General features: G+C 44.9%; 2 protein-coding genes across 5 annotated transcripts; one reads left to right on the top strand and one right to left on the bottom strand.

Moving 5' to 3' along the window:
* The first annotated feature begins 2004 nt into the window (after positions 1 to 2004).
* On the top strand, positions 2005 to 5940 carry LOC108086606 (proline-rich protein HaeIII subfamily 1). Of its 2 annotated transcripts, none has more exons than XM_017183580.2 (4): positions 2005 to 2259; positions 4407 to 4591; positions 4650 to 4926; positions 4994 to 5940. In XM_017183580.2, the coding sequence occupies exons 1-4, from the start codon at positions 2251 to 2253 to the stop codon at positions 5597 to 5599; spliced, it is 1077 nt and encodes a 358-aa protein (XP_017039069.1). In that variant the 5' UTR covers positions 2005 to 2250; the 3' UTR covers positions 5600 to 5940. The 2 variants fall into 2 exon arrangements, with proteins under 2 accessions (XP_017039069.1, XP_017039068.1); XM_017183579.2 differs by having other exon boundaries at positions 4985 to 5940.
* A 203-nt stretch (positions 5941 to 6143) lies between these two features.
* Positions 6144 to 13353, bottom strand: LOC108086602. 3 transcript variants are annotated; one of them, XM_017183574.1, is made up of 6 exons: positions 13077 to 13353; positions 12984 to 13019; positions 10433 to 10723; positions 9930 to 10287; positions 8985 to 9188; positions 6144 to 7522 (listed from the first exon to the last, which is right to left on the bottom strand). In XM_017183574.1, exons 2-6 carry the CDS (start codon positions 12987 to 12989, stop codon positions 6726 to 6728), a joined length of 1656 nt encoding a protein of 551 aa, XP_017039063.1. In that variant the 5' UTR covers positions 12990 to 13019; positions 13077 to 13353; the 3' UTR covers positions 6144 to 6725. The 3 variants fall into 3 exon arrangements, with proteins under 3 accessions (XP_017039063.1, XP_017039062.1, XP_017039064.1); XM_017183573.1 differs by having other exon boundaries at positions 12984 to 13353; XM_017183575.1 differs by having other exon boundaries at positions 6144 to 6410; positions 12984 to 13353.
* Positions 13354 to 13670: the final 317 nt, after the last annotated feature.

Raw genomic sequence — 13670 nt, 5'->3', positions numbered from 1 at the left:
AAGCTGAGCACAAAGCTTTTGCAACGATGCCAAAATTCTATTCTAAGCTGTGTCTAAGCTGTATAAAGTATAGAGCCAGTGATATTGTAAAAAAAAATATGAAAAGGTATACTTATACATTGCCAAGAAGAACCATAACTATTAATATTGATTATTAATTAACTTATTTTTGTTTTGTTTTTGTTTTCATATCCCTGAAGAGCATTTGAAGTTCGTGTGATATTAATTTCGCGAACTCGTTCGACCTTGATCATGCCAGTGCGTCTACGCATGCGCACAAGTTCAGGTGCACGCCCATTTGCCCCCCAGTCCGCTTCCCACGAACAAAAGCCGGACAGAAACAAGTCTTTAATGTGATGTATTCAGGAAAAAAGGCCGACAAGCGAAATAACAATCTCACGCACTTGGAGACTTGAAACCGCCCTGCGTCATGGGCGGCGCTTGAAGGGGGCATACAGAAATACAGGGGGGGCCACAGGGGTAGACAATTGCTGGCGGTTTCCTGGTCTGGTATGTGGTGCAGTGGCTAACCAGTTTTGGCTGAACTATCACGGGTTGCATTTCTGGCTTGTCCATGTGCCTGTTTTGCTATAACGGAGTGCCACTTGTGGTGTGTCGTTAATTCCTATGGAATTACTTCGGCAAGGCCATTTCGAATGGCTGCAGTAAAGCGCAGTCGAAGGCGTTGAGTGCACAAATACTCTGAAAGTGACACGCTGACTGGTTCTGAGTCTGTCATAAAATAACATCAAGCATACGCACCGTTGGGCCGCCGAGAAAACGGTCTTTAAATTCCTTTGATTGCACAGCTTGGTGGTTCCCTACGACTTACCTATTTCATATTTCTTTGGTTAATACATCAGTAATATAGTTAAAATCGACTACAAATTAAATAGATTAAATAAACTTACAAACAAATATAAGAAACTAAGACTTCACTTATACATAGATGTGCGGATTTACCGTGTGAAATATTTTAACATTTTTGTAAATAATTTTCTTTTGTGACTCACTTTTGAAAAATTCTTGCTTTGAGATATTTTAACTTAAATTTAATACTGTACAGGTTAAATCACAGAATAACACCATTAAGGCCAGGTGCAAAGGGACCTCCCAGTTAGCCAACTTGGGAGGACTGGCATTTACTGGCCGAATTCGCAACACTTCATTTCACTTTGTTGGCTCGTTCATTCATTAGCCACTCGGCCTGACGACTTAGCTTCATTTTTTACAATTTATGGGCCTCACAGTTTTGATTAATTGTCCGTGGATGGCCACATCCCAACGAGGCTAGTTGCCATAGCACATGGAAGGTCGGGGTTAGGGTAAGGGTTCCGCCCTGATTTTGAAAGTAATTTGTTAAATTTATTAAATTGTTGCCTAGTATTAAATGGCAACAAGTGGGTACATATTTCAATTTGTATTAGTGGGGAGTCCGAGGAAAACTGGCTGAGGCAATTGAAACGGAATTTTGGAAAGCACTTGAGTGGAGTTTAGAGTGATTTTTCTTTCACATAAAATATTAAAATTAAAGTTTCTTAAAGAGTAAAAAAGTTACTTGCTAGTTTTTCCTTTACAAAAAACGTATAAAACGAAAAAGTGGTTTCAGCGGCCAAGTGAATGCTAACCTGTAATTAATTTCCCTTTCTTTCCAACTGACCATTCTTGGCCATTCCTGTGGTGCTGGCCAAGAAAAGCTCGCCAAAGCACAGAGAGAACTCCCGTGGAAATCTCTGCCTCAAGCTCGTTCAAGCTCCGCAGCTTCTCTCTCTATATCTCCACATCTTTTTCTCCAGAGAAACAGCGCCACTCTCGACCGCTCTCCGTCCTTTCGTTGGTGAAGTTTTGTGGTGCTGCGGCCGTTGGTGTGGTTCGGTGGCTTGGTGGCCGGGTGGTGCAGTGGGGAATGGGGCCTTTGGTCCGTTATGGGAGAGGTAAAAAGGTTTTCCGCGATCGGTATATAAAGCGAAATACAACAACCTGGGCGACTCAGTTGCCGTCGGTCCCAAGTTAATACTCCACGCGATCTCCCCCGAAGTCGGTCCGAAGATATTGCCGATTTGCTCGAGATAGTCACCCGGTTCATTAGGGGAATTGGATTTGGAATTGAAATTGAAAGTGCTTTTATTGTCTTCGACAGTCGATATTCAGCTGGGTGTTGCCAGCGAAGGCCTTTTGCGATTGCATTCAGGGCTTAATCGATTCGAAATAGCTGGCCCCACAAAAGCCAATCAGCGGATACCAGCCAACATGAAAGTGGTATGTGAGTGGGCGGATATATACCTATGACGGTGGGTGGTGGTAAATGGCAAAGGTCGTTCGCAAGCCTGAATGCGTGGCTCAAAAAGGGGTGTACGAATATAGATCCCTGGATCTACGGAGGGGAGTTACTGATCTGTAAACTTACGTCAGCGAGTTTGCGGCGACTGTTGTGCAAATATCGCATAATTTGCTATGCAAATCGAGCGAACCGTTAATTTGCTCCCAGCCCCGATCACAATTGTTCAGCTTGGCTACAAGCGACATTTTCCAGCTCTTTGTGCCCGATCCAGTTCGCCAATCCACTCCACTTGGCACCCAATTTGGTAACTGGATTTTGACATAATTTATGAACAACGCAGCTTCTTGAGAAAAAATAAGTCTCAGGAACCTCAATCAGCACAAGTTGCACTAACAAGCTCGCTTCAAGTCGAGCCAGCACAGTTTTCCCCCCGTCCAGTTCAGCGCGAAAATATCAAAGGCAAACTTTGTCTCAGTTCACACGCGGCAGCCAGCTTTTTGGTCAGTTTCTGGCTGGTTTCGGAGCACTGGGTCCCCCGAGCTTGTCGTGGCCTGGATGTATCCGCATCTGTGTCTGCAGCTGTATCTGTATCTGTATCTGTGCCTGTATCTAACTACCTGTCCGTCCACCTGTCCGCGCCAAGGCTGCGGCACACGGAGCCTAGATAGTGAAAGGTTTTGGCATGCGGAATGCTCTGAACAGTCCGTAAAAACCAAAGTCCGAAATGCCAAAAAGGAGTTAACGCCACATAAACCAAAGCCATCGGAAATTGATTGCGCTCTTGTCGGTCTGGATGATACCTACATATAAACGACCACGCAAACTTTACAGTCCATTGTTCTAGTTGAATCTGTGGGAGCTTAACTTTCCGGTTCAGGATTTTTCAAGGGAATCAAGTTTGCACAGGAAGTCTAATATAAACCAATTGACACACCTTCTGATATGATTCAACGTGAGCTATTGCTTGGCTTGAAATCACTGCTAATGCTTCCTTATTTAATATGGAAAGCAAATTGAAAAGACAATCTTTATTACCTAAAAAATCTACACAAGCCAACGTGGAATGTCACAGGGTTATGTTATAAAAGCCACCTTGGCTTCCTCCTCTGTTGCTGTAATTTCCCGCAAATTTCTTTGGCATTTGCATGCCTCGAATGCATTGGATCGCTGCCGCGGCTTCATACTTGCAACACATTTCGGCAAGTGTGGGAACTTTTTCCCATCTTCCCATACATAATTTGTGCGCCTCTTTTGGCTTTGTCTCCCCTCGAATTTGCTGCCGGATTACCCAATTGCAGCTGCGATGTGTGCGCAGTGTGGGAGTCGCGGGGCTGGCCAGCGATAATTGGCATTTCCCCGGCCACTTCGCCGACGTCTTCGTTCCCGGCATCATTTCTCCATGCCACCGCTGGGCATTCAATTAATTCCAGCCCATCCAGCTGGGCTGCCGCATCGCGTGTCAACGGGATTGGGTTTTCAGCTGGGCTCGGCCTTTATGCAACTTATCCGCGGATGCTGCACTTGAGGAAGCGATACCTTAATCAGTCACAAGTTTGAAGGGTTATCAGGAATCACAAAATTATTCAGTTATTCAGCGATTGTTTTCCAGTTTTTTTTATTTAACATGAGCCTTGCCAGGCTATAATTAGAAAATACACATTTAATTTAATTTGCATTTCTATCATTCTTGATCTAAAGTACTTGGCACTAAAAAAGAAAGACATTAACTCAACAAAACAGAATGTGGTCATAAAGTTAAGTTGATTTTGATTTGATTTTTTTTTATGAACAGTAGCTCTGTACCCTTTTCTTTGAGTGTATGCAACTGAATCCGGGCTATCTGTTCCTGCTTGGCATTGAGGGTGTCATTGGCCGGCGGAAAAGTGAAAGGCAGTCTGACTTAAGACTTTTGTAGACATCGTTGCCGTCTGGCATTCTTGGCACCACTCAGACACCGATGCACTGTCAAGGTGTTCCGCTGGCCAGGGGCTAGCTGCAAATCCAACCTTTGGTGGACAGGGTGCAATTAGCGAACCGGTTGCCATTTCACTAGTTGAAGCGAAACGAATTTGTGTTCCATCAGCACAAACATAACTGACTTTAATGTGATTTTCCTATTTTTTAGATGCAACGCGTGCTCTTTGTCAGCTGCCTGTTAGTGGGAGTGGGAATGGTGAGGTCGCAGGACTACCAGGATTACCAGGAGAACACACCAAGGACAGCTCCACTCCGCCTGCGAGCAAATGCGGCTCCTGCCCGCGCCGAAGCGCCACGTGCTGATCCTGTGGCCATTCTCAAGCAGATTAACAAGTAATATCCATTTAGGAACAGATTCTGGAGTTGTACTAAACAAACAATTACGCTTCAGGCACAACGAAGATGGCTCCTACACTTATGGCTACGAAGGTGCCGATGGCTCCTTCAAAATCGAAACCAAGTTAGCCACCGGCGAAGTCAAGGGCAAATACGGATATGTGGACGAGACTGGAAAGGTGCGTGTGGTGGAGTACGGAGCCAATAAGTACGGTTTCCAGCCCTCCGGAGAGGGCATCACTGTGGCACCACCCACTTTGGTGGACGAGACTGCTAAGGAGGAACCAGATTACGCGGATGAGCCCGTACCGCAGCGACCACAGAAACCCTTCGTAAGTTGATCCATTCACTTCCTCAAGTAATTAAACAGCTTAGGCTAACATTTAATAGCGTGTTCAGCGTCCTCAGCCCCGCCCACAGCCACGCCCACAACCGCAACCACAGCCGCAGTATGTGCAGTACGAGGAGGAGGAGGAGCCACCGCGTCGGGTTCAGTATGCACCACCGCCGCAGCCACAACCACAACATCTTCCCCAGCCGCACCACCAACCTTCGGTGGGTCCAGCGCCTCCTAGGATCCAAGTTCCCGGTGCCCAGCGCACCACCGATGTGCTGTACTCCCCGCTGCAGCGTCCCGCTCGCCCGGAACCGGATTACTCGCAGTCGCAGAGCTTCGGCGAAGGACCCTCGAATGTGCGGATCTCCCGGCCCGTTTACGCCCTGCCCCCCGCATCCCCTGCTCCAAGCAGCGCTCGAGCTCAGGGATTCCTGGCTCCCGCCTCCGGAGGACGACCGCTGCTGGAACCCGTTGGCTTTGGGGGCCAGTCCCAGGGACCTATCGCTCGTCCCGTGCAACAGCAGCCGAGCTACCAGCCACAGCCGCAACCCCAGGCCCGCAGTGGCGGAGGAGGTGGCTCCGGACTGCTAGATCAGCTGGCCCGGGATTACGCCCTGCCCCAGGGAAATGCCCAACCACTGCACGACATCACCTTCGGCTACTACTGAGCACGTCGGATGGAGGGTGGTTGCAGTAACCCTTGTTTCTCCTAAAGTATCCAGAGATTCCTTGCTTCCAGGTCCTAATCGCACAGGTGTGCCTGTCCCCGAGATTTTCTAAGCGATAATAAAAACTCCCATTAATAAATTAAAATATTTTCTGTGCCTTAAGTTTTCCATGCTTGAACTTGGATCTGCAAAATGTATGATTTGGATTTCTGTTCATAAGCTATTTTTTAACGAGTTTGTAGTCAATTTTGTTACCAACTTTTAGGCTTGTACTAAAATGAGGCATGAACATAAAGCAAAACAAAATTTAATTAAACAAATTTGATATCACCTCACTGATATTCTGATTGTGTTTCGGATCTTTTGTTCCTTCAGAATAAAGTGGTGGTAATCTGAAAGTTATTTTCCAAAACTACAATTAACAACTTAAAATACATTTATGTCGTTTGACTTTTACCTTAGACAAAGTAATCTACATAATCAATACATGGCTTATTATTTTGAAAAGCCTACTTTTTGGCAGCAAGAAAACAAAAACCATAGCTTGTGTTCAACGATTTATTTAATTTAAATACTTAAGCTAAAAATGGAGCAATTGTAATCAATGAGAACTGCAGTTCTGTGAGGCCCTGGAGAAGGGGATTTCGGATCGGAAATGTTTATAGGATGAGAGGGGAGTGACAGCAGATAGATTCGAAATAGGCAGGAACGTTTTGACTAACTCTAGGATACGTGGAGATGGACAGTGGGCGTGGTGTAACCGAAGTGGGCGTGGTCCACAGCTTCCGCATCGTCCTCTACTGATGGTAGACTGCAAAGAGAGCGGTGAGAGGTGAGAAGGGTTCCCGATTCAGTTTGGGTGGTGCAACGGCGCAGGAAAGTGGTTGTGCGATAAGAGAAGAAAGTGATTGGTGGTGCTGGGGTTTCATTTCTAGCATGCTGTGCTTGGATTTCTGTTTTGTTTCGGATGCAGTATCTGTGGCTCGCTTTATTGCCAGCCATGTCTGGGAAGCTCAATAAATAATGTATTACGATTAACGATTGCGATAACGAGAACATAAATAAGTTATAGGTAAATGCTGCACATGACTTAGAGTAATAATAGCTAAGGACTACATTCGATCCCCTAAACCTCCATCAGTCGGTTGAACATCAGAGGATCCTGTATTTCGTAGTCCTGCGGCCGGAAAACTCGCTTCGGCTGCTTGCCAGGCGCCACCTGGCGGCGCACCTTGTAACCACCGCTGTGGCTTTGGTGGTGCGGTGGTGCACTGTACACGTACTTGGACTTCTGCACCACCGGCGGCAGGTACTGGAAGTGCGGCGACTGCTGCTTGTGCACCTGCTTCTCGATCGAGTAAACTGGGCCACTGCCATGGCCATTGCCCTTCCTCTTGGCCACCTCCAAGGCGGCTATAATGGGCGTCAGATCCTTGAGCGCGCTGCTCTTGCTGGCATGGTAGTTCTCCACCCGGTAGTCACTGGCAGCCGGTGGCGGTGGTGCAGGTGCGTGGCCAGTAGAAGAAGGTGGTGGGTAGTCGTAGCCCTCGTTGGGGTGCTTCTGAATGTAGAGCTCCTCGGCGGAGGGTCTCTTGGCCATTTGGTGGTACACATCGGCGGGGTTTTTCGCCGCGGGATTGTAGGCAGCCGTTATGGATTCGGTGTGCGAGAGGGACTCCAAGGTGCCCAGATTGTTGGGCAGCGGAATGCCATAGCTATTGTACACCTCCGCCTGCTCCAAACCCGAACCCGTGGGTGAACTCGTGTCCAGAGCCACCGTTTTGGAGGCCGTGTACTCCGTCTTCCCATTGGGCAGCATACTGAGGATCTCCTGGAGCTGCAGAGCCGCCTTTCGCGCCTCCTCATCCGTCAGTTTGGTGTGCCGTCCGTAGATATTAAAGTCATTGCTATTTGCACTGGCCGCTGCCGTTTGAGGTTGTTGTTTCGAGTGGGTGGGTGTATGTGGTTGTTTGTTGTGATGGTGTTGTTGTTGTCGAGGTGTGTATGCAATGAGTGAGATTTCATTAGATTTACCAAATTAAATATTTGCGTTTTATGTCTGGGTATTTACAATGTGTTTTGTCTGTAAATGTACTTGTTTTTGGTTGCACAGAAAAAAAATATTTTCTTCTTAAATTATGTTAAAATTGAATTCTTTTTAAATTCACAATGATTTTTTGTAAGTATTTTAAAATATATTTTTTCTGTGTGAAGTGTGCTTTTGGTGTTAAATGTCTTTAGTTTCTTTTTATACAAAATGATTGGTTTACTTTACACATTTTGTACATTCTTGGGCTGCCTTCTGGATGATTTTCATGATGATCGTACAAAGATGAATTCCGGTTTTAGTTTTGGTTAGGTGGATGAGAAGAGTCGATAAACTGAGTTTCGTCGAAGGTTTTCGCAAGACTCTTTAATGGGCCACTGACTAAATGCGTATGCGTACTTTTATCAAGTATGCGACATGTGGCCACTGCAAATGGCTCGATTAATATCTGTACAATTCGCTTAAGTACTATAGGATGTTAACGGATACATGGATGACGTGATGGCTTATGGATACATGTTTGAATGTTTTTATGTACAATGAATCGATTTATGTTCGCTTGCGCAATGTGTTAAAAAACCGAATAAACTTAGCCTAGGAAATGTGCCATTGGATCAAGTTCCAGGGGCCTACGCATATATTAATGGAGAGGCAATGTTCGGAGAAGGAGAGATTTCGACTGGTAGTGTTAATATTTACAGTATTTACAATGGCTCTTTGGGTTTCTGCTGCGTCTTCACGAATTATGAGCAACTGATGACGGTGCTTTCACTTTCCTCTCGTTGCTTGCTACGTGCGGAAATGAGATGAGGGTAGCAAAAAGGGCGGAGAAGGCAGGAGTTTGCTATTTGAGTATGCAAATGAAGTTGAGTGATTTGCCATTGCAAGTTGACAGGGCCAGCCTGTCATTGTTATCTTTGGGATGCTCTCATGGATGTGTATAATATTTCTTTTAAAATTACTTATATACAGGTGCAAATAAAAACTATGTTTATGAAATTTTAACATAATTACAAACATCTATTGTTGTCCTTTAAAAAAGAATAAGTGTAGGTTGAGAATGTTGATACTATTACTTCTCATCTTATGTTTCAAAATCTTAGAAACCTAAACTTTATAAATTCTAATAGCATTTAAATAAATCATATTTACAAAATGGAATATATATTTACAGAATATATGTACATATCTTATCTTAAGCTAGTGATGTGAATGACTTAAGAACCCATAACCCTGATTAGTGAGGAAGAGTATGTACAGAGAAGATTACACAGGACCTCCCCCCAATAAGTTTTGTTTTATTTTGAACAGTTTTTAACCAATTTGGTTGCTACGCACCATCTTGTCCGTAGGCCGATGGCAGATAATTGCTGGGCGGCGACTCGAAGGCCGCCGGGTGGCTGACGCTGAAGGGCGCTCCGCCGCTGTAGCTGGCCCCGCCCACCGGCGGCAAGTACTGGTGGGTGGCGCTACTGTAGGATGGGGGCTTCGAGGGAGGACCATAACTGGCGTGGCCGGTGGGTATCTCGTACGTAGTGATCGCTGCAACGAGACAAATGCGGAGACAGTGAGCCAAAATGGAACGCAGACGCCGACGGGACGAGTTGCTGGCGAAAACGAAAGTTGCCGGCCAGGTTCATTGCTCGCTTTACGCTCTGATTTGGCCATTGGAGCTGCCACCAAATCGGAGCTGGATATTGACTCTTCCGTTTTGGCCAGGTGGGGCTGTGTTGGTTATTAGGCGGCTTAATTGTCATGCATCTAGTTCAGCAGCTGCGTTACGTAAGCGAAATACAATATGTTTTGGATTTCACGGCCCATCGGACAATGGTAATATGCAACAAGTATTTAAATAAGTGATACGCGACCTAGTCCAATTTTTATGGAAAGAGTAGGGTTTAAAAGTGTCTTGCCGAGAGTCAGTCATTGCAGTATTTTAATTGCAAAAAGCATTATATTCATTTGACATTAATAAATATTTTCGTAACAAAAATGTTTGAAAAAGTAACTTATACCAGTCATCATATGACCATCGATTCATTTAACACAAATTTTGAAAAAAAAAATTACTTTACACTGATTTTACCTAAACTTGATCTACTTTGATTTTTGGGTTAGCTGCTTTGCATGATATTTGATATTTTGCTGATAAAAACTTGTAACCCCTAAAGCTATTTCATGAATATAAATACTTTTGATTATCAATTCATTTAATTATTCATTTAATAATGAGGGGACTCACTTGGCCAGTTTTTCAGAGATATTTTATCTGGGTGTACTTACTCTCGTGGTGAACGACGGGTCCGGGAGCGGAGACCGTCTTGTGGCCACTGCTGCCGCCGGAGGAGGCGCCCGACAAGGAGGTAAGCTTGGCGAACAGACCGCCGCCGCCGGAGGAGTGACTAGTGGCGTAGGTGTGCGAGTTGATGTGCGCCGAGTTGATGATCGACTTGCCCACGTCGGTGACCTTGTCTCCGCCGGCGGCCACCAGGTTGCCTCCAGCACTCAACGCATAGCCGCTGCCCTTGATCAGCTGACCCTTGAGCGCGGTGACCCCGCCGGTGATGGCCTTGACCGCCTGGAAGATGGTGTTCAGCACGGACTTCTTGAACGACCAAGGGTCATAGTCCACCGAGTTTCCCTGGAAACGAATTAGATATAATTGTTATAATTTTTAAAAATATGTAAAAAATCGACTAATCTGTCTATTGATTTGCGCTGCTTAGAGAAAAGTGGGAAAGCCCCAGCGGCTAAATCAGGTCGTGGAAATGTGGCTCTCGACTTACATGGACAACAATTTCGTGGGACTTGTAGCTGTCCCCTCCTCCGCTGCTTCCGCCGGAACTGCCGGAGGCGATCGAGGCGGATGCCTGGCCAATTCCGGACAGAAGGCCGGATTTCAAGTGCGCCACATAATCGAAGCTGCCGGATCGCTTTTGCACCTGCGACTCCTTTACACTTTCGCCGGGTTCGTTGTCCAGATCTGTGTCCTCCAGCGAGAGGGATTTATCCGTGGCGGGGAGGGCGTGGCACATCAGAGGCAGGGCCGCCACCAGGAGTAGACTCAGTCTGAAGACCTGTTTGGGATTTAAATATATAAATTATTTAAAAATAAAAACATAAAAAAAAGATCACCCAAATTAAAACCACTTAACTAAGATGACACAAAGTTGCGCAATATGTTTAGGAATCTGTATGAAATTTACGTGACAGCCTTAACAATGGCCACAGACAACGGGGAAAATTCAATTGCCGAAATGTGTCGCTGCGGCGGTTGCACCACCATTAGTTTTTGTTTAGTGGTTTCGCCCGCTTGCCACATCTGTGCACTCATTTGTCAACTGTCGCACACACACGCACACCATGTGCAATCATAATCTGCCACTTACCGCCGATACAAATGTAGCTCGTAATCCTCGATCTGCGTATGCAAACCCACTAAGACCCCCCATCCTTTCCCCTAAATTACTTGTTTTACAGTCGAGCGATTTTGGCCTAATTGAAAGAAAGGCGTGGCAGGGGGTAATAGTCATACCCAATTTGAAATCTGCTTTGATTTTGACAAGACCCATCAAGCTGGTAAAATGCATATTGGTGGCTTACGCATTCGGCAAACTGTTTAAGTTGTGGAAATTATTATGACTTCGTTTAAACTATGTAGTATTCAAAATAATAACTATTGTTAATCAAAATCGATATAAAGCTATTTCAAAACTGATTTTTGTCTGCTAAAACCGTCAGTAAAACACAGTAATCTGCAAACAAGTTATTAAAAAAATTAAACACAATAATTTCCCGGCAAATTGTTGCCTACGTTTTGTGAATACATCCACTTCCTTCTATTAAACAATCATGCAAAAATTACAATTAAATCAATTTTATGAAAAGTAACAGGAAATGATTGTTTGATATTACACTTGAATTGAATCATTGAATTGCAACGATTGGTGCAATGCCTCATTTAGAAATAATGTGAATCATTTTGTTGAAATTGATCGGAGTTTGGCTGAACGAATTTGTTGAGAAATGTTCAATAAGCGATATTGATAGTTTTGACAAATGCGTTTTAAATTAGTTTTTTATTTGGGCCAAAGTGGAACCGCCTTAAAAAATATTAATTAAATTGGCAGCCTTTCTCCCCGCAATGGCGCAACCTCAATTATGACTGGCCAAATATGTTGCGGTTTCTTATACAATACATAAATTGCTCTACCATGGCCCATTCAATTGGCCCACTGCAATCTGCATACAAATGCACTAATTAATCAAAACCAATATTGTTCTTCGCTTCGGGGTTGCGTAATCAAATATGGAACAGTGGCAGAAATAATAATAATAATTGAAAGTTAATTGCCAATATGGCTTTGTTGGAAACAATTAATTATAATGATTCAACTGAGTAATTAACGGAATGCAATCTGAGTACGAAATTCGCCTGAATTCGTTGGCACATTAAACTATTGGCCAATATTTGCCGATGCCATCCTCCCCTCATCTCGTTGATTGGTTCTTTAGTTGGTCGGCATGGCTCGTTTTTGTTTTCTTTTTTTCGTTTGCTCATTGTTATGGCCAATATTTTGTCTGGGCTGAGAGTGAAAGTGTTGTATTTGCCGGCTTTGTGGGTCCAATACTCTCGCTCTCTTTTTCCGTGTTCACAAGCAATTAGCATACTGAATACTATTGCTCAATGGCTGATGAGCAGAATGCCGACACTCTTATAACTTTAAGAAACAAATTGGCACCACTCACTACCATAACTGCGACTGATAATTTAATTGCGGTAGGTTCAGTTTACGAACTCGTTTACTGTCGCTACGTGTGCCGCGCCTCAGCTGCTTCGTCGTCTTCCGTTTTTCATAGCTCCAGCTGGGCTTATTCAAATTTCTTAACGATTTTCGAAAGCAACCCGCTGACGAGTAGAAGCCAGCGGGTCTGACATAATAATTATGCACGACATTTACCTTTACACTCGGTCAAATGGTCATCGCTTCTTGCGAGTCATGACATAAGGTTCCGAGCGACTGAAGGTCTACCAAAATCCATCTCTTTTCGAGTGCAGCGAGGCATCGATTGGGATTTTTGGGTTATCCGCCGGTTGCGTAATGAAAGCATCTCATAGGAGAGCGCCATAGACATCACGCAGCCCGGGGGCTTAGCTAATAAAGTCAGCGATGTGTGGCCAACATAAAACGGGTTTCGCTGCAGAATGCCTTGCACTTGAACTTGTTTGCCGTAGAAATTGCATAAACAAGATATAGGGGGGAATTTACAAGCCATGTACACCCAAATTAGTCCAGTTTTTGAATCAACTTTCACTGCGGTATCCTTTGGACTTACCTTCATTTCGAGCGGCTGTGCTTCTCGTTGGATTAGCTAAAATTGGGCCTTGGATTAGCTGGGCGGCTAATCAAGATCAAAATTCACTTTTACCGATGACGTCCTCGGGTTTTGGGCTTGTGTTGTTTTTTTCGCTGTCTCCTCTTCACACCAACTTTCTTCACTTAGCCACTTGCAATTGGCACTTGGCCGGCGCACTTTTTCGACTTCGATTTCGAACCGTTTCGCTTCACGTTTGTTTTGTCATCGGCATTCGTTTCAGCGGTTTCAGTTTGGAGCGCGCACAAAATTTCACTCTCGACTTTCTTTCACCGATTCGAACCTCCCGATCTTGGCTTTTTTACCTGCGGCTTGTAATCTCGGCAACGTCTTCGCTCGAACTGTGCTCGAAAATCGCTTCGTCGGCTTATTTAAAGAAATCACCGGAGAGCCGTCGAGTTGGTGCATTTTGAGCGGTTTGTGGGGTCTTTTTGGCTCGCTCTTAGTCGTGGGGCTAAGAGTGCTGCGCTCTCTTTCCTGCTCTTTTTGTGTTACAATTTATTTTATATTTTTTTCGGCAGCATTGCCGACACTTCATGACAGCCTCTTGGCCACAAACGAGTGTCTGGGGTTCAATGCGTTTCGAGAGGCATCGGCATCGGCCACATGTGGCAATCCGAAAACTGCAATGCGGCTCATTAAGTTCGG

This window comes from Drosophila ficusphila, unplaced genomic scaffold, assembly GCF_018152265.1.
Source record: "Drosophila ficusphila isolate 14025-0441.05 unplaced genomic scaffold, ASM1815226v1 contig_791, whole genome shotgun sequence".
NCBI classification, from domain to species: Eukaryota; Metazoa; Arthropoda; class Insecta; order Diptera; family Drosophilidae; genus Drosophila; species Drosophila ficusphila.
Note: the sequence above shows the minus strand (reverse complement) of the source record. Positions and strands in the feature narration are given on the sequence as shown.

Bases quoted from the DNA above. Each gene is read 5' to 3' on its own strand.
- LOC108086606 (XM_017183579.2), top strand. The intron at 4,592-4,649 runs GTAATATCCATT...ATTACGCTTCAG, and splicing joins ATTCTCAAGCAGATTAACAA to GCACAACGAAGATGGCTCCT. The intron at 4,927-4,984 runs GTAAGTTGATCC...AACATTTAATAG, and splicing joins AGCGACCACAGAAACCCTTC to CGTGTTCAGCGTCCTCAGCC.
- LOC108086602 (XM_017183573.1), bottom strand. The intron at 9,189-9,929 runs GTAAGTACACCC...GTCTCGTTGCAG, and splicing joins ACCCGTCGTTCACCACGAGA to CGATCACTACGTACGAGATA. The intron at 7,523-8,984 runs GTGCGTAGCAAC...CTCAAACGGCAG, and splicing joins ATCGGCCTACGGACAAGATG to CGGCCAGTGCAAATAGCAAT.